We start from the raw sequence: 19,773 nt of genomic DNA, 5'->3' as shown, positions 1-19,773 counted from the left end.
TTGCCGTCCGGACTTGACAAGAGTCTCGAGCGGAAATTGCCCGGGTGCAATTAACTCGTGTACAAATCCGGGATAGCGATTATAGAGACTCCCGAAAACGACCGACGCTCAGGTCCATCAAAGCGCAAGCCGACTTCATAGATTCCAATATGGCCTCTGGCCGCCTGACTCAACCAGGCTTCGGCTCGCGTTGCGACGCCGAACGCGTCCCCCCTCCCCCTCCCCCTCCTCCTCCCCCACCGAGGAGGCTCATGGGAAATGGAGTTTGTTATGTACAAATCACGTGACGGCAAACTGCAGGGAATAAAGTTGTTGCCGAGATAAACGTGAACAACGGAAGCTCGACCTGCGGATTAGTCTGCCCGTTACCTCCTCCTCCTCCTCCTCCTCCTCCTCAAAAAAAAAAAAAAATTAGAGCAATTACTTATACGAGATTAGAATAATTGTTAAATTAACTTTGTTTTTTAGACCTCGGACACAAACTGCACGCAGCGCGTGTGACCAGCAGGGGGCGAGCGCTGCCAGCCAAACGGAGCCGGAGCGCCTCGGATGACAGCCGAGCGGCCCCGCACCGTGGAGCGAGTCTTTCCGGCGTTCAAAGCAGCTCGTCCGGTGTGCTTCGTGGAGCAGAGAGCCGAGGGAGCACCGATGACTTGACCGATAACCGTATCTCCTCAAAACGTCTGCGTTGACCGCGGGCCTCGGGGCCTTTTTTTTTTTCAGAAGAAGCCCCAGAAACGACGCCGGAAGGATTTCAGTGAACTCCTACAAGGGCTAACAGTTAGCCGCAGCCGCAGACAGGTAACGTTGACGGAAAGTTTTCATCACAGCCGTGCCCTTGTGGCGCTGGGTAGCATATCTGGTAAAAAATAAAATAATAAATATATATATAGTGAAACGAAATAAAATGCCTTTTATTGAAGTTTTCCTGTCGTTCGTTATCGGCGTTGTCTGCTATTTAGCTGCATTAGCTAACTACACGTCAACGGCTGACATTACTGGGCCGGTGCGGTAAAGCTACGGAAAGGTGTTTTTTTGTTTTTTAAATGCTTATTTTCCTAATATATTATGATTTTTTTTTTTATTAATCAACAGCGTTATATAATGTGTATAGCTTAAAAAGTATTTTTTTTTTATCACTTGGACGCTCTCGCAAGTCACGTGACTCCACTGCAACAGGTATAATTTGCCTCCTCACCTCGCTGAGAGCCTGTTACAGGGTGTGATGGTGCAGAGAGGGAAAATATCAAACATGGCAACAACAGCAGTAGTATTTGACTGTACGTGTACTTGTATGAGCCTCCACGTAATGTCACGAACCTTTTTAAAACTCAAGACAGTATTTAAAATGGGTTTCCTGCAGAGAACCCAGAAGTGCACACCCTAATATTGTTGTGTCTGTTTATTTATATAGCTTCCAGTATTTTAAATACCAGCTAAAATCTCTACGTCTTTATTATGGCTTATTGATAAAAGCTGGAGATCATCAAATGCAGCTATAACTGAAAAGCATGTTTTTTTGTTTTGTTTTGTTTTTTTTGCAATACAAAAGCAATTCAAAGTGATCAAATCCTGTGCAGATTCTGTGGTATCTGAAACCCATCTGTTAAAACAGATTTGTGATTTATGGATGTCCAACTTCTCAGGTGTATTTCAGCCTCTACTGTTTTGGTTAGTGTAATTGCTTATTAAAGCCCCAGTTTGTGTCTCTCAAGGACATTTGATAACACGGTAAATATAGATATTTCCAGGTACTACATTTGAAATAGTCGCAGCTTGGGGAAACGGGTTAAAAATCTTATTTTTGTCCAGATGCTGCTTTAAAAAGTCTTTCAGGTTTCTTGAAACATCTTCTAAACAGCAGCAAACAGATTTACCTCGCAGAAAAAAACACGTGCTTATTTCTGTGACTTGAATGTAATAATGAAACGTTTACGTTCAGGCACAAACAGTGGACGGGTTAGTCATACACTGCTGTATATTGCTCCATCGCACTGTAAGCAGTCAGCCAGCATTGTAGGAGCTTTTCATACCCACCTGTCTGTCTGTTTTCAGGTATGTCTGAAGTTAGTGTTGACGCTGAGTCGGGGAGGACCTCAGCCGAGGACCCTCAGCTGGATTGTGAGGAGGCTGACAAAGCAGAGGAGAATTTGAGCGAGGTTGATAAACAAGAGAGTGTAGACGACAGCATGGGAAACGATGAGGAAGATGAGGGAGCCGAGGTGCTGTACGACGTGGATATTAACAGTGATGAAGAAAACGCAGAAAGCAGTGGTAAGGATGTTCCTGGGGAGCATGAGGTGTCTGGCAGTGTAGACAAGGGGGAACACGAGACAGGACACCATGTTGAAACCACTGAAGTGCCAGAGGAAAGTGGAGATTCTCACACTGAAACAAAGGTGATATATATTTCACTTCACTTTGACCAATCAACCTGTCCTCGCACTTCCTCACTGTGCTCGCACTTCTCACTGTGCTCTCGTTCATGTTGCTGTTTGGATCTTGACTTTGCTGTGGTGGTGGTGGTGGTGGCGGTCTCTTTTTCTATACAATCAATATATTATTATTATTAGGTTCAATTTTGATGTGGAGCTTCACCTCAAGTAATCGACATCATGAGTTATAGTGTAAGATGATTGTGGTTGTTTCTCTTTTTTATGTTTGTTAGTGGAGTTTTGAGAAGATTAGCTGCTGTAGCTGTTGCTTAATGTGCACTTGGTGGCTTTCTTTGTAATTACCAGTGCGTTGCTTTGTCATGTGCCTCGTGCGTTTTGGGATGATCAAGGCTTCATACATGTTTCGCTTCTGGCTTATTGCAAAGTGATTGGTGAGAAGCATTTACCTTTGCCGTTCATTACAATAGAAGATTATATCTGCTGTTATAATACAAAGTGTTGATTTTCAGTCGTTATCCCTGCTGTCAGTAAGTATACACCTTCTTTGAATTGACATCGACTCTGTCAGTGAAAGTGTGTATGAAAGTGTGCAAATGATACAGTTTTCTTCCTGTTTGTGTGTTGGGTGTGTGTGCAGGTCTTGAATCCCCAATGCGTCAGTCACATGACTGGATAAATGAGACAGATTTGGCCTCCTGACTGCACATTCACAGGCAGTCCCACATTTCCCGTGTTGTTGTAATGTTCAACTCCTCAGGCTGTGAATTCAGGTTCTGCTTCGGGCTCAGGGCCAGTATTGCATGTCGCAATAAGAATATTATATCAAAAACCCATTTTCGTTCAGTAACTGAAAATGCAGTACAGCCGTCACGCATACTTTTCAGGATTTGCTGTAAGCCCAATTTTCCTAGCCTTTTTGCATTTTGAACCCTGCATTGTGCAGCACGATTGAGTCACACTCTTCCGCAAATGGAGAGGCAAGATGTGATTCTTTCCTCTTCAGCTGACGCAGGTAATTGGACAGTAAGCTTATTGTTGTTATCCATTCCTCCCTCGCACGTCATGTTAGCGTGTATCCAGGATACGGACGTCTGGGAAATAGCAAACTATGACATGCCATACCTTGTTCCGTCGTATACCTGATTAATTCACAGCCACCTAACTACTCTGTGCTTCAGTAGGTTGACACTATGACCAACCTTTCCTGCAGATTGTTTGCAGATTGTCATCCCTTATCATCTGTGGATCTATGGTTGCGTTCAGGTTTCGCAATATGTAATGGACTTTAATCAGGAGACATGGATAGTGATCGTAAAGTTGCAGTTAAAAAGATTAAAGCACCAGCAACAGTGCTGGACATAAAATTTAGCCACAATCAGCCTTTATTTTCACTTTTATTATGCTTGAAATAAGAGATATGTCTTCTCCAGACAACCTGTTTAAACCTGATGTCAGACAGGAGCTCGTCTTATTTGCAGGAGGTGGTTCGACAAGCAGAGCAGTGCTTATCTGTGCTGCCTGCATGCAGGTGTCCTATGGCATTAAAGTATTTATGTGTCCATCACATGATTCAGCCGACAAAGTAAAGTCTTTGTCACACATGCCGACATGAAATCATTCTAAAGTACTTGTCTTTGGACGTTTAAATATGTTATATTCTGACGGAGCAGAGCAGAAATGGTTGGTTCTGGGTTGTGGCATTAAATAAACACGGTTCGACTCCTGAAGACACAAAACAACCAAACACGTCAACTTATTTACATCAAGCACAGACCAACTATAACCCTTCGTAGACATCAGATGATAAACTGTAATTAAAACAAATCTTTTTTTAATAAAGTATTGGAGAAGATTCTTATAAAACAGTTGTATCACCTTGTAAGCATTTCATTTAAAACTTGAGTCAACATGTTTTGAAGATACTGTTAGTTCATATTTACTGTAAAGTCCACTTAAGTCTCTTTTTTTAATCCATAGGAAAAACTACATTTTCTTTTAAGACTGACGCTGCATATCATTTTTGGGGTCACATAGTACTTTACTTAAAAAGCAGCAATTCCCACTTTAAATTACTCCTGACTAGATGGAGTTATATCACGTGGTCAGTAAAGGTTTATTTAAAAAAAAAATTTTTAAAGTACCTAAACATACTCGCATGTTAATGATATAAATCCAGCAATTGAATGCTCTATTTTGCTTTCACAGTAAAACCACACAGACAGTTTAGACTGGACCGGGATCACGTTACCGTGCGATCTGGTAACTGGTTGCATTATTTAGACACCAGTCAAGGTCCTATAGGTGAAGGATCATGATCAAAGCTGAAAATTCCAATTTATTGATGATTAAAACAATTCGTCAGTGACCCGTTTTGCCACAGCTTTAAATCGTCAGATCGCAGGAAGCTCGCATAAAGAGTTATATGCTGTTATATCAGTGTCCCAGTTCCCAATTCCACAGTGATTAGGCCATACAAATGAACTAACACAGGCACAGCTGTGTCTTCATCCCACAACTGCAGGCAGACAGGTTCTTTTAACCTGAACAAGCTTGATGTGTCTACACAGCGCCAACATGTAAACATGCAGCTAAACAAGCCAAATGTGTCACCTGATAATCAGAATCAGCTTTAATGGCCAGGTATGCTAACACATACAAGGAATTAGAATCGGGTTGTATCTTCTCTCTCAACAGACAGACATAAATAGACATATGAAACATAAATAGATATGTATATACAGCTAAGAAACATATATACACCAAAACAATGATGCAATTGCACCTCGTGCAAATGGTGCTGATGCGGTTGGATGTAGTGCAAAAAGGTCCAGTGATGTTGAACATGTTATGTGTTTAACAGAGTGAAGGCCTGCGGATAAAAACTGTTCTTGTTTCTGGTTGTTTTGGCGCACAGTGATCTGTAGCGCCCACCAGAGGGGAGGAGCTGGAACAGAGGGTGTCCAGGGTGGGCTGGATCTGCAGAGATGCTACCGGCCCGTTTCCTGACTCTGGATGAGTATAAGTCCTCAATGGAGGGCAGGTCGGCACCGATGATTTTCTCTGAAGTCCTGACTGTCCGTTGTAATCTCTTCCTGTCCTGTTTGGTGGCCGAGCCAAACCAGACGGTGACGGAGGTGCAGAGAACAGACTGGATTACGGCGCTGTAGAACTGGATCAGCAGCTCCTGGGGCAGGTTGAGCTTCCTGAACTGCTGCAGGAAGTACATTCGCTGCTGGTCCTTCTTGATTATGGAGTGTGTTAAACACTCCATAATCTCCACTATGGAGATGTTAAACTCCCATTTAAGGTCCTGGGAGATTGTGGATCCCAGAAACCTGAAGGTTTCCATAGCAGACACAGTCTTGTTGAGGATGGTGATTTGGGGGGGGGGGCTCTCCTCCTGAAGTCCACTGTCATCGCCACAGTCTTGGGCGGGTTCAGCTCCAGGTGGCTCTGACTGCACCAGAGAACCAGCTGTTCAACCTGCCGTCTGTATGCAGACTCATCACCGTCCCTGATGAGGCCGACGACCGTTGTGTCATATTCAAACTTCGTGAGTTTGACAGATGAGTCTCCTGCGGTGCAGTGGGGAGAGCACACACCCCTCGGGGGGGGGCGGCAGTGCTGATTGTCGGGGTGGTGGATGTGATGTTTCCCAGTCTCACCTGCTGCGTCCTGTCTGCCAGGAAGTTTGTGATCCACTGACAGGTGGAAGCTGGCACGGTGAGCCCGGAGAGTTTGGTGTTGAGGGTGTCCGGGATGAAGGTGTTGAGCACCGAGCTGAAGTCCACAAACAGGTTCCTTGCTTATGTCCCTGGGGAGTCGAGGTGGATGTAGTGCAGTCCCATGTTGATTGCATCATCCACCGACCTGTTTGCCCGGTAGGCAAACTGCAGGGAGTCCAGCAGGGGGCCTGAAGTGTCCTCCTGTTTTTTGGTAACCGGGACGATCGTGGAGCGTTTGAAGCAGCAGGGTCGGCGCAGGCTTTCAGACAGGAGGGAGACACAGCGTCTGGCCCTGTGGTTTCCTGATCATCTGTCTTTGAAAGAGCTGACGCGCATCTCCTTCACAGATCTGAAGTGCAGGTGAAGAGACAGTGGGGGAGGGGGGGCAGAGGGAGTAGGAGGTTGTTTGATGTCCGGGTGGGTGAGAGGTGTGAAAGTGGGCTTTTCAAACCAACAGTAAAACACGTTCAGGTCGTCAGCCAGTTGGGGATTTTCCACAGTGTTGGTGTCTTGTAGGCCGTCAGGTTTTCAGGGCTTTCCACACTGACGCTGGGTCATTGCTGAAAAGCTATTTTTAAGCCTTTCAATAATGATGAAGACATGATGTATATATTGTCAAGAAAGGTTATAACGGGACTTTCTATCTGGGGTTGTTATTTTTGCTGCGAGTGTTCCACGCGGGTTAGACCCACAAAATTACCAGTTCTAAACTGTGACCCAGTGGGTTTAATGTGTCTGGAAAAACTGATGTCACTGTAAAACATAAAGCCTTGTAATTAGGAAGAAACAGTGACACGCACGTAACCCACAAAGACTGGATATTGTCTGTTTAAAGAGATCAGCACGTGTTGGAGAAAAACCCTTTTTTGCATTATGTGCGTATAACGGGTGGTATCACACATTATGTGCTAAATCTTTGGTACACTCATAATAAAAGATCCCACGTGTCCAATACCCCACTGTAACAAAACTTTTTGTTCGTAAAGGGTCGTTGGTGTCCTTCTGTTGGTATCTTGTTGCATCTTGCTGTGTTTGGTAATTAAACAGAAATGATGTTGTAAAATAGGAAAATTAGTGTCACTGATGTTGCACAATAACTTCACATCCTGGTTAACTCTGAAATCATCCAAAATGTCAGTCTTAAAGCTCACCGAACTCTCCACTGTGTCGTGGAAATAGATACAAGAAATTCTAACATGAGGACGGATTAATCAGGTCGCACCAATTTACTGGGACTGGACAATTTAGATTAAAAAGGATCATCATGATACACATTTAACAATCTCTATCCTGTAATTGCAGCATGGGTTAGTTATTGTTAGACAATCAAACTAATGTTCATTGATTGATTGCATTAAACCATTTTGAAATGTTAGTGTCGTGAAGTAAAACTGTCTGAACTTCAATTTATGTTTGTGTTTCATACTGTATTTGGTTTGAATATATAGGGTATTGTTTATCTCTGTGATTCTACTGAGCAACGTTTGTACAGAGTCTTGAATTTCACCATGTTAGTGTCCACAAGATGGCAGTCCACAACTGTTGTGTCCCAAGAGTACATCCTGACTCTTATTTTCTTAAACAGTAACCTGCTTCTTCACCCTCCTCCTCGCAGGAGAGCAGGATGGCTGAGGAGTCCCATAGAAGCTCAGCTGCTGAGATCCCAGTCACCAGCAATGGAGACCTGGATCAGAGCCCTGAGTCGGTGTTCCAGAGGGTAAGGGCCTGTTTACAGACGAAGGACAACAACTCGTTGATTCTCTTTAAAATGATCTAAAAGGCAATTTTACCAGCTTCCCTAAATTCCCTTCAAATCCTCTGGTTTAAAGATGATGTCTTTGCACTGCATTTCATTGATCAGCTGTATCTTTTAATAAATTGGCTCAACATTTAAACCCCAGAGGTTTGATTCTTGGAGGAAAATTAACAGTACAAACAAGTCTGCAAAGTTGGAGTCTTTGCCATTGCATCCAAAGTAGAAGGGCTTTCACTAACAATTATGCCCATTACCTTCTGGATTTATTGATGAGATGTTTTTGTTTTTTTTTCAATCAGAAAGCAGTGAAAACTAGTGACAGGGAGATGGATTCATTTTTGGCTTTGTTTATTTTGACCAACAGTCCAAAACTAAAAGATATTCAGTTGGCCTTCCTAACTGGTAAAGAAAAAAAAAAAATCTAAAGTGCACGTTTGAGCAAATATTTGGCATTTTTGATTGAAAAATAACTGCTAATTGATAAATTGTAGCACAACAAAACAGCTTTTATTCTGTGAAACGGTGATGTAATCACACAAGAAGGGTTCCCTCTGCAGTGAAGTCATTTTGACGGAGACCTCAGGGTGCCCTTTCTCTCTCTCATCAATCTGTCTGTGAGCTGGCAGCGCTTCCAGGTGGCCTGTTGTTTATTCCTAATCGCTCACACTGTCACTCTGTGGCCAGAAAGATGCTGCAACCACAAACATGTATGGAAATGAAAAAGGTTTAATACTGTTACAAATTAAAAAGAATAAATCGATAAAGGGATTTGCTGTGTATTGCCTTGTTTTCTGTCGAACATTGATTATTTATGTCCGACTTGACTTGAATATTAATGAGAACATCAAAAACAAAATGACACAAATATGTCTTTTTTTTTTCTTAGTCCACCATAAGTTTAACAATTATTCTAGCTGTTTCACAATAAAACCATTGAGAATTTTGTTTTCTTTTATCTTTTTGAAAAGGACCTATTACGTTAATTTCCAGTTTTTTTTTTTTTTTTTTTATATTCTATTCTTGGAGGCCTTTAGAGTAGCTTTGCATGATTCACAATTTAAATAAAAATCCTTATTTATATTGTGCTAATCCTTTACGTTGCCCCTCAGTTCATCATCTGTCTGAAACAAACCAGTTTAGTTCCCGTTTCTTTAAGGAGTTTTTCCTTCCCTCTGTTGGAGGTTTTTCTCCCTTAAAGAGGAGTTTTTTTTTTTTCCCTCCTAGCTTATGTGGGGATTGTTGAATTGTTGGGTTTCTCTGTATAATATTGTTACGTCTTGCTGTAAGGACTTTAATGTGTTAAGTGCCATGAAATAACCTATGTTGTGATTTGGCGCTGTATAAATAAAGTTGAATTGAATTGAATTAAGGCTCCTTTCTAAAAAAAAAAAGCCCACTTTCTTCTGATTCGCCAAGTTTCAGGAAGCCTGCTGGGCAACAATACGCCGTGCTTCTGAGTTCTTGGCAGGGCGGTTAAACAACTTCAGGGACAGACGAAGCAAGTGGATGTGCGTGTCCATGTACTCTGTGTCGTGCTGGGACAGGAGTAAACAATCATATTAAAAACCCTGTGACGAGCAAACTGTCAGGTTGTCGTGAACCGATTGTTCAAAGCAGTCTGAAGCCTGAGCTTTTTTGCTGCTTTTACATGCGTTAATTTCATTAGGCCATGTTTGATATTAGCATGACTGTTTTTATACACATGACAAAAAAATATGGACAAGCATAGAAAGTATTTTTTTGTATTTCATTCCCTGGGTTAAGTGACCTTGGGATATTTAGGTTTCAGCAAGGTTAAAAGTTGGTCTCAATCCATTTGTTTCTTCTGGTGTAAAACTTTCACACAGTTATAGTAGTAGTTTGTAGAGCAGCAGGTGAACATTTTTCCTAGTTGGTTTCTGTTTATGTCCCACTAAAACTCTTTCTGTTACTAATATAGCTTTTTATTCATAGGACTCCTACCCCAGTGGCCCAGGAGCCCTGAACCTTTCAGAGTCTTGTGTCATCTCCAGCAACTTCGCTTCAACAACGGAGGGCATCATCGAATCAGGACCATACAAAGGTGAGCAATCCTCTCCCCGTTTTAACTGTTGATCTCAATGTTTACTGTGTGTATACTGTTTCCTCACTATTCAAAACAGCTTGTCAAAATCGAATCAGGCGTTGTCATCTTCTCACATTATTTTTATTTCTATGCACCATTCTGGGTTTACAAACCGCCTTCCTCTCCATGGATTCTCAAGTCTCCACTTTAGGTTTTTAATCTGTGTGAAATATGAAAGGTAGACATTTGAATTTGTAAAGGTGGACATCCAATTGAATTTAATGAGTTTGCTCTGATCTCCAGGTCGTAATCCTCCTTTCATTTTCATCATCGTGCTCTTGTTACAAATGCAAATACAAAACTCCCCATAGAGCCAAGAGCTGTTGTAGCCCGTTCACCACAATGTTGCCATGGATATTTTCCATGTTATTTACACTGGTTGAAGTAGGCTTTTGTTCATGTGCACATTTATCCTACAACATTACAGCCACTGTAATGAAAAACAAAACAACACACAGGAAATCAATATCAATGAGAAATTCCCCTTTCCACTTGTGCGGCGGTGGGGAGACATACTAATGAATCATAACTCTGAATATCTCCCAGGGTCAGCAAGCCTGCCCACGTCTCCCGTGGCACCTGTAGCTCCCAGCTCGGCTGTTGCTAGCCGCCTGGCGCGCTCCTTCAGCGATAGTCAGGCTGAGAAAGGTACCGCTGAGCGATGGAGTATGAATCAAATGACGCTGAATCATCACCATTTGTGCACAAGATTAACCTCAATCTACTGTCCCTTTTCCTGGTTTTCACCAGCTCCTTTTTCCCACAGGCTGTGCTGCATTCAGAACCAACCCTCTCTTCTCCCCTTTTTGTTTGTCAGCTCTCCAAACTTTGTCTGTGCATAAGTCTTGGCTAACTGAAGTAGTTTGATGCTTGGCAGGGGCTATTGATGAGCACTGACACACTCCTTACAGTCATTTTCTTACGGTCTAGATCTCAAGATTTCTAGATCTGATGCAGCTTCTTGATGCGTACACATTTTGCTTGGCTTCAAAAGAAAACTGCTTTTTCTGGGTTTTCCTGCTTGCAACCTTTGTCCTTGCAAAATTTGTCACCTCTAGTCTTTTTATGGAGCCTCAAAGCTGACATATGTAGAAAAAACTAGTCAGAAAAGAGGCCAATATGGGAATGCTTCATATTAATAGTTAGATATAATTTAGTATAAAAACAAATATTTTGTATTTTTTACCACAACTTTGATTGGTTACAAAAAAGTCACCAATTGGTTGTTTAAATCTTAGTTGGCTACCTTGTTGAAGCTAACTTCATAAACCACAATAGTCATTTCAACTTACAATGTGTCAATGTTGTGTATACAACTTGTTTTTGCTGTATTAACTTGTTGGCAGACAGCTGCTTATTTACGCATCCAGCTGTTACAGAATAACATTATCAATCATTTAGATTTGTCTTTTGGCCACCTGATAAGTGCAAGTCCAATATTCACCCTCTCTTTGCTCTGTTTTTAATCTCTATCAACTCGTGAGGGAAAATGTTTAGGGCTGGATACTGAACTTCGATAGTTTTATGGCCAATCCAATTTGGTTCAGTGGTATATAGAAAATTTGGAAAAATGCCTTGTCATTTGGTACCAAATACTGTTTTGTTTTAAAACATAACTTTTGCTACGTTTTCGCTGGATTAAACTTCATCAGTGGTTGTGTATGTTTTATCATGTATAGGCTCTTTTGTGTCCTGCACATATAGATCCAATCACTCAGTTTCAACTTTGGTAAATTTCACAGTAGAACACCTTCGCTCCTTCTTTCCAAGTGAATTTTTGGCCACATTCCTGTCTGAGTAGTGTTGCAGAAAGCTTTCATGTGAGGCGTTTAGGGAACATTGGTAGATTGTAGCTACAGAATACAACCTAGGTTACACTCTCCCCCACTAAACTGCATGAAACCTATAGATTTATACCATATAATGCATAATGTTATTTTCATTTTCCTTAAATGGATTTTAGTTAGTATATTAGTATAGAAAAAAAAGTTATAAATTATATCATTATAAACCGCCATACACGCCAAGGTTAGCCGCAGATTCAGGTGACATTTCTCTGTAGGTTCATTACGTTTTCAGATCGTCATGTTTTTTTTAATTGTCATTTAATTTGTTATTCTAAAAATATCAGTTAAAGCTGTATTTTTTTTTTACTTATCTGATAACCTTTTTCGACGTGTTGTCAGTTTTGGAGCTCCGTCTCTTTCAGCATTTCCTCTTTATATACAAAACATAATGAACTTCTTGTCACTTTGAAGTTTAGTGTTCACTTTGATTTAAATATTCATACATGTCATCTTCTACTGTCTTACCTTTAGTATTTGGTCTGCACTGACGCTTTAATGTTGAAATGACAATCTCATTGCCGTTTTCATCATTATATCACTTGAATTGTACCTAACAAATTTTTCACCACAGCTTCCTAGCCTACGAATCCAAAAAAAATCAATCACTCATTAAGTGAATGACTTTCGATTGTCCAGGCGCAATGCAAGCACAGCCCAACAGCGGAGCGGTGGTCCTCTCGGATGACTTGAAGAGCCCAGCCATGGAAAAACTGGACCTCGTGAGAAAGTGGAGCATCACCACATACAAAGTAAACTTCTCTCTCCTTCATTTACTTTTATGTTCCTTCTCTATCCTGCTTCTTCTCTCAGCTTTAGTCCTGTTCTTTATCTTCTCTTAGTTAATTAGGATGTTGGCAGAAAAGTGAACGATACCCAAAGCTGAAAACCACAATTCATCTCTGGCTGTAGACTTTCTGTTTTGGAACCACTTTTGACTGAGGACAATAGAAACTCCCTCCAGTCCTTGTTGATATTTTTAAATAGTCTTAAACTCTTGCGTGTGTTAATAATCCCTCTGTTCTCTGCAGTGCACCAAGCAGATCCTGTCTGAGAAGCTGGGTCGGGGCTCGAAGACCGTGGATCTGGATCTGGAGGCCCAAATTGAAGTGCTCCGTGATAACAAGAGAAAGTACCAGAACGTGATCAAGCTGGCTCAGACGCTGGCCAATCAGCTGTCCCAGATCATGCAGACACAGAGGCAGCTGGGCGACGCCTTCGCTGACCTCAGCCTCAAATCACCAGAACTCCATGTGGGTCCATATATAAAGATACTCTGAAATTGGGCAGATTGGGTATAATACGCAGCAAAGAGTCATCTAAAAATGATGCCGAATGTATTGACTTGTGAGCCATCTGTTGGGCTGTTTTCCCTGATTCCACTCTGATCCCTTAGATTATTGTTGTTGTTGTTTTTATTTTTTTATATTTAATGTTATCGAAGCATCAGTTTACAGTGCATGGAGGTTAATGGCTTAAAAGGCTGCAAGTAATGCATAATTAATATCAAGGTCCTCTTTCTAAAGCCTCTAATTGAGTTACAGAATTTTGTATTATGCTCCATGTTTTGGAACACAAGTGCATATTTGATTTTGAAGAAGTGTGCTATACTGGAATATCAAAAAATAGATGTACAATTTTTTACACTCAGTCAACAGTTTATTAGGTACACTAACCAGTGAAATCTAACCCAACCCTTGGGCGGTAACTCCTACATTCAGGAAGGTCACAATGTTCAGTTTGTGTGGTGTTGATTTTACTGTACGCACAATCAGGAGGCTGTAGTGCATTACTACTTACTTATAGTAAGTGAGCTCAATTTGTAGAAGACTTTGCCTACCTCGAAATTAAACTTGTGTGTTTAATTCAGGGCAATATGAACACACACAAAAAATGTTTTTCCTTATACGGTTTTGATAAGCACTAATTCTCCTCTACATGTGCTTCACTGTATTCTTTAGGAGGAGTTTGGCTACAACGCTGACACCCAAAAGCTGTTGTCCAAAAATGGCGAGACGCTGCTGGGTGCAATCAACTTTTTCATGTCTAGCGTGAACACACTAGTGGACAAAACAATCGAAGACACCATGATTAATATCAAACAGTATGAAGTTGCCAGGTACAAGTCTGAAAATGTCTCTTATTTTTCTGCATGTGCATCAAATCTACTTCTCAAATGTAAATTAAACTGCATCATGTAAATCCTGTCTGGATCTTGATCACAGAAACTCTGCCTATCAAACTTTGAGAATCAAAACCCTGTCAAAATGTCCTACATGGCTGCAACACATTTTTTTTTTTATTAGTTAACATGTTAATAATTGTGTTATTTTGATTAATGGTTAAGCTCCCAAAGCACACATTTTGAACACCCTCTCATCTGTCTTATCTGTTTTTATGAAAAATTCAATACCCCAAAAAAAGGGGAAGACTTCAAGTCTCATATATTTAGCGTTAGATATACATTTAATAAATGGTTTATATCACACTGAACTATAGTTGTATGCAGGGTTTTTGTATATTACGCCTCTTGGGTGACAAACTAATAATAACTATGATTCATTTTCTGTTGCTCTGTTAATGAACTATTTGTTTCAGTACAAATGTCACCTGTAGTTCAATATTTATCGTTCTTACTGTGACCGGGTGAATTCTAAAAGATTTGCATGTACCATTTATTGGATGTATAACAACACTGCTCCGCTCAGGCTCTTCTCCTACCTGCCCTAATATACACAAACATGTTTTGCATATTTCTGATGTGCTTTTTACAACCACACACTCCTAGGGTGGAGTACGATGCATACCGCACAGATCTGGAGGAGCTGAATCTGGGGCCACGTGACACCACCACCATGCCGAAGATCGAGCAGTCCCAGCAACAGTTCCAGATCCACCGCGAGAAGTACGAGAGGATGCGAAACGACGTCTCTGTCAAGCTGAAGTTCTTGGAAGAGAACAAGGTAGGCTAGATGTGATCTCTGCTCTACATAGCTCTGCCAATCTGTCCACTTTAAACTCAGTGTGTTCATCATCCCTCTTCTTTTTTTCCCCCTATTGCTGCTCCACATAGGTGAAGGTATTGCATAACCAGCTCATCCTGTTCCACAATGCTATAGCTGCATACTACGCTGGAAACCAACAGCAGCTGGAACAGACACTCAAGCAGTTCCACATCAAGTTGAAAATGCCAGGGGGGGACAGTCCGTCTTGGCTGGAAGAGCACTAATCACTCCTTTTTTTTTTTCTTTTTTTTTTTTTTAAATCTTGTTGGCTAAGTTTGACAGGAAATGTCAAACTGAGCATAAACTACAGGAACCTCATTCCCCCTTTAACTCTACTGTCACTGCTTTTCAAATTTTCAGAGCTGTAAATCTTTTAACAAAATGCACAAAAAGAAGAAAGAAAACACTCCCACATTCCGTGTTACTTTTCATGTTAAACCATTTTTCACTCTCGTTATTGCAAATCATAGGAAACGCACTTTCATGCTGTTTGACAGAGCTGTTAAACGGGAGACGTTGTGTCCCAGCACAGCGGACATGTCGGCTTTGAACGGGCAGCAACGGGATCAAAACGACTGCCACTTCATTGTTGAACTGCTCTAGCTGACTGACACTGGGATGAGTGCTTTATCAAAGTCCAATCAGGAAGCTTCTTTTTTTTTTCTTTTTTTTTTTTTTAACAAATTCTTGCATTATCCAACGTGATACCTGTTTTGATAAACAGAGCAAAACTGCAATCAGAATTTCTGGTTCGATTCCAGCCTGGCCAGATCTTTACTGCATGTCATTCCCCAACTCTCTGACCCCACAGTTCCTGTCTATCTCCACTGTCCTTTTCAAATAAAGTAAAATAAGATTATCTCAAAGACAAAAAAAATATTTAAGGATCATGCGAATTGGTCTCTGACCAAAAAACTCTGATTAAAGTAGCAGTTTGACATTTTGGGAAATATACTTTGCTTTTTTTTTTTTTTTTAGATCCATAAGACTGTCGGTCCATTCACTGAGGCCGCAGCTAGCTACCTTAGTTTAGCAAAAAGACTGGAGAAGCAGAGAAAGCGATTGCTCGTACATTGTATATATAAATGGATGTAGTCTCCAGGTCTAAAAAAGTGAAGCCAATGCAAAAATCTCTTGAAGTGTGAAATACCTGGCTCCAAAAAAAAAACGCCCAATACCCTGCCATTCAAAACACGTCAACTTCTCGCTTGAAATACAAAGTCAATCTTTTTTTTTTTTCTCCCCCACAAGTCATTATAGTGTCATGAGCTAAATTCATTCCTTCTGATCAGTGTTCTGGCAATCCATGGGAAAATGACTCTATAATTATTTACATATTAATTGTCAAAGAGAGGTATGTTTTGAGGCGTGCCTGGTTTGAATGACATGCCCTGGGTGCAGTCAGGTTGCCTGTATAGGTTTTGGCAGAGCATAGAGTCCTCAAACAGACCCACCCCTAACTCCTCCCCACTTTGTCCAAATATGGTCAATGCTTGCTCCAAAAAACCAAGCTGGCAATGGCCAAAATGCCAGACTCAAAGCTTGAAAACAGTACCTCACACAGTGTGTGGGTTTCAGCTTAACTGTGTACCGGTTAAAAAAAAATAAAAATATGCCTATCGATTCCTTTAAGGCAGCGTAATACAAAAGCCAAAGTGTACAAAGTCAAGTTGTGGTTTTACTGGCTGGTTTGATGGGTATGTACTTTTTGGCAGTCAGGCTAGCTGCTTCTTCCTGATTACAGACTTTATGCTAAGCTACTGTCACCGGCTACTGGCTCCAATTTCACGAGGTGGTGTCAATCTTCTCCTCTAAGTCTTGCAAAACCAAAGTATTTCCCAAAAGTCTGAAACACTCCCTACTATAGACATGTTTCAAAGTTGGCTGTTTACAACAAATTCTGCATGTTCTGACGCATTTCCATCCACAATGCCACTTTTACTCAACATTTCAGGTTTTTTGGGGGGTGGAATTGTCTTATCTTTTCTTCATTCAGGACGCACAGTGTGACTGAATGGGTAAAAGTGTTGATTCCTTTAAATTCCAGAGAAAATGAAGGACCAGCCTTACGTGCCTTGGATTTTTGAATTCGTTCCTCTCTTCCCCTGCCTGCTACCCGGTCTTACTATTGAAAACTGGAGCTCTCACTCTTGATGGAAGAGAAACGACCAAACACGCACGCACACACACACACACACACACTTGGAGGAAGTACATGTGGAGCCTGTACAACTTCACATGTTAAAACACACCACAAAATGAAAGCTGTATTTAAACAAAGCAACTCCTGTAAATTCAGAAAGTCTAAATGAATTTGTAAACATGCTGTTCTCAAAGATATTTATCCATATTGCACATATGCACATTTATGCATTTGGGACTAATTACAAAAAACCTGTAACGACTGTATGATATGTAAGGTGTAAACCAAAATACGATTAACTTGAGAAATTATGTCTTTTGTAAATTTGATAGACCAGCATCCTTTCCCTTGGCTGCTAACAGTTTCCTTCACTGGGCTGTATAAAAGTATATTTTTTTTCAAAGGGGACTTTTGTATGCTGGGATTGACAACCAGCGGTCATGTCCTCACCTTGTGGATTTGTACTTTTCCTATGGCTCACCATAGCAGTTTGAGAGTGTGAATCTTGTACAACAATCTATTGTTTCCTTGAAATAGATGGATTTATATTTGTAATCTCTATTTTACCTTTAGTATGACCAATGCTGCCGTTTCGCTTTGTTTTCCTGAAGACCTAAAGAATGATGTACTAGTACTGCTACGTACTGGTGGATATCTACCTTTATAATAATGAAACATTAACACATGTTGAGTTAAAAGGATTCTGAATGTTGTGTTAACTTTTTGGGAAAATAAAATGTTCTTTTTCTTTAAGCGTCTCCAGAGTTTTATTAACAGGGTTTTATAAAAAAAAAAAAGCCACCACCAGGGGCCAACAGAGAAATAGGAAACTGTTCAGCACGTTTTAGTGGACAGGAAACCGACTGCTCATGACACACCCCGTGAGATTTTACAATTAATGAAGCATGCTTGTTTTTTTTCTTTGCTTTTTTTTTTTTAAGTAACCTGCTCTGCCCCATCCTGTGCTTGTGCTTTGTCAACCTCTTCACATAGACAGCGGTGGTTTATTGTACAGCCTGTTGTATTCTGTTGACATACAAACTGCTGTAGTTGACCGAGGGACTTGAGGTTTTTATTGAACGTGGATCCATTTCTCTTGAACTTGTCTCGGTTTACTTAAGTCCAGGTGCTTTCAGGTTCCCCTTTTAGGTTTGCACAATCAGAAGCCCACCACACCCACAGGTATACATTTGACAGGATCTGGTTAATCCCCAGAAAAGCTTTGAGGAAGTTGATGACAGCATCAGTGATAAGTTTTATCTGTAGTATGTTGTAAATCAAATGTGTCCTTTCAGAGCGCTGCACTGGAGCAGAAGGCAAATATGAAAAATACGAGCACAAGTAATTATGAGGGCGTGTTAATGCGTGGAAACGTGTCACAGAGTAGGAACAACTTAAATATTACAAAATGTATTTCAGTCAATAATTTTATAACTTTATAGCCAAGTCATTTCTGGCAAAACTAGAGGTGTATTCAAACAATAAAGAACATTTTCAAAGCAGTGAGAAATGTTATACAACAGCAATGTGTGCTAAATATTCTGCCAATTAGATTTTGGATTTACTTTTCATTACTCAGAAACTGGAGACTTAATTGTGCATATGAGGAGCTGCAAAGGTAAACTTTCCTTGGCACTTTTAATGTACTAAATTTTAATATGTAGTTGGCTATTGTTCAATACTTTTCAATACACATATTTCTGTTTGAGTAATGTTGTGTTATCAGATCAGAATGATGATAAACATTAATTTATTGAATGCTTTACACAGAGGTCCACAAACCACCAACAAACTAGCTGATATATCCTTAATCCTTTTAAATCTTTTGTGTAATAATGGTGCAACAAAGGTGTTTTTTATAATAAAAAAAAAAAGAAGCCTACATTAGCTTCATTTGTTTTCTTAATTTAAATGTGAGTCATGTTAAAAATAAATGTGCCTTATGTCTGCAAAAAGTATGCATTGTGCAAAATAGCTTAATTAAGACTATTATTTAAGGGTATTATACTTCAAATTATTGCATTAATGAATTAATGTGAAAGCAACAGTTTAGTGGAGTGAACTACTTTATTGGCTTATATGCTAATCATTGGCACACTTTGGTCCATGCATGACAATTTATCAAATTATATAAGCGGATCATTTGGTCCGTATAAAATTACGTCATTACAGTACTTCGTTACTCTCCACCTGTGGTCACACGTGATCAAATATACGTACTCGCATTAACCCAACTGAGCCACCTCTTCACTGGTTGCTGCCTTGTGATTGCACCAGTGGTCACAAGCTGCCTTCGGGTGCGCGCACCCAGGGAGACACGTGAACGCGCCTCTTCCACCTGGCCCAATCACGAACGCGCAAGCTCATTGAACACCGCCACCGTCTGCTGCCGCTGCCGCCGCCGTTGCCGCCGTGTCCCTCTGCACTGTCTGTAGCTGCAGCTGCTCGGCCAGGACACCCAGCAAGCTCACCTCATAACCTGAAACAGGACAGATTTTCTCCTCCGAAAAGTATCTCCTACTAACTTCAACGGTGTCGGAGCGGAATACGTGTCCCGACGAGCCCTCTCATCCGTCCGGGTAAGTCAGGCAGGACGGTACCGCCGCATCATGCTGTGCTCTGGATGTACAATATGTAACTGTGCTGTGGAAAGTCACTGAGAAGCACGCCTTGTTAAAAACCAGTGAGCATTTCACCTCCGTTCTCCTTTTGCCCCTTTTTCTCCGTGAACCTCTCTACGGTGACAGTAAGTGGTGTCCTGCAATGCAGCCCAGGTCCAAAATTACATCATTATGGAGAT

At 40.9% G+C, this 19,773-nt stretch overlaps 1 protein-coding gene across 2 annotated transcripts; it reads left to right on the top strand.

Annotated features, from left to right (window-relative positions):
* The first annotated feature begins 795 nt into the window (after positions 1-795).
* On the top strand, positions 796-15,343 carry arfip1 (ADP-ribosylation factor interacting protein 1 (arfaptin 1)). Of its 2 annotated transcripts, XM_069689761.1 has the most exons (10): positions 796-801; positions 2,056-2,399; positions 7,737-7,838; positions 9,831-9,939; positions 10,528-10,629; positions 12,465-12,577; positions 12,857-13,078; positions 13,787-13,944; positions 14,614-14,788; positions 14,899-15,343. In XM_069689761.1, exons 2-10 carry the CDS (start codon positions 2,058-2,060, stop codon positions 15,052-15,054), a joined length of 1,479 nt encoding a protein of 492 aa, XP_069545862.1. In that variant the 5' UTR covers positions 796-801; positions 2,056-2,057; the 3' UTR covers positions 15,055-15,343. The 2 variants fall into 2 exon arrangements, with proteins under 2 accessions (XP_069545862.1, XP_069545863.1); XM_069689762.1 differs by lacking the exons at positions 796-801; positions 10,528-10,629 and having other exon boundaries at positions 1,577-2,399.
* The last annotated feature ends 4,430 nt before the right edge of the window (positions 15,344-19,773 follow it).

The sequence above is a fragment of the Brachyistius frenatus genome, unplaced genomic scaffold (assembly GCF_029030835.1).
Source record: "Brachyistius frenatus isolate BFR_SWC_R1_liver_20210118 unplaced genomic scaffold, ASM2903083v1 Contig_7, whole genome shotgun sequence".
NCBI lineage: Eukaryota > Metazoa > Chordata > Actinopteri > Embiotocidae > Brachyistius > Brachyistius frenatus.
The sequence above is the reverse complement of the archived record's forward strand: the minus strand, read 5'-3'. Positions and strand labels throughout refer to the sequence as shown.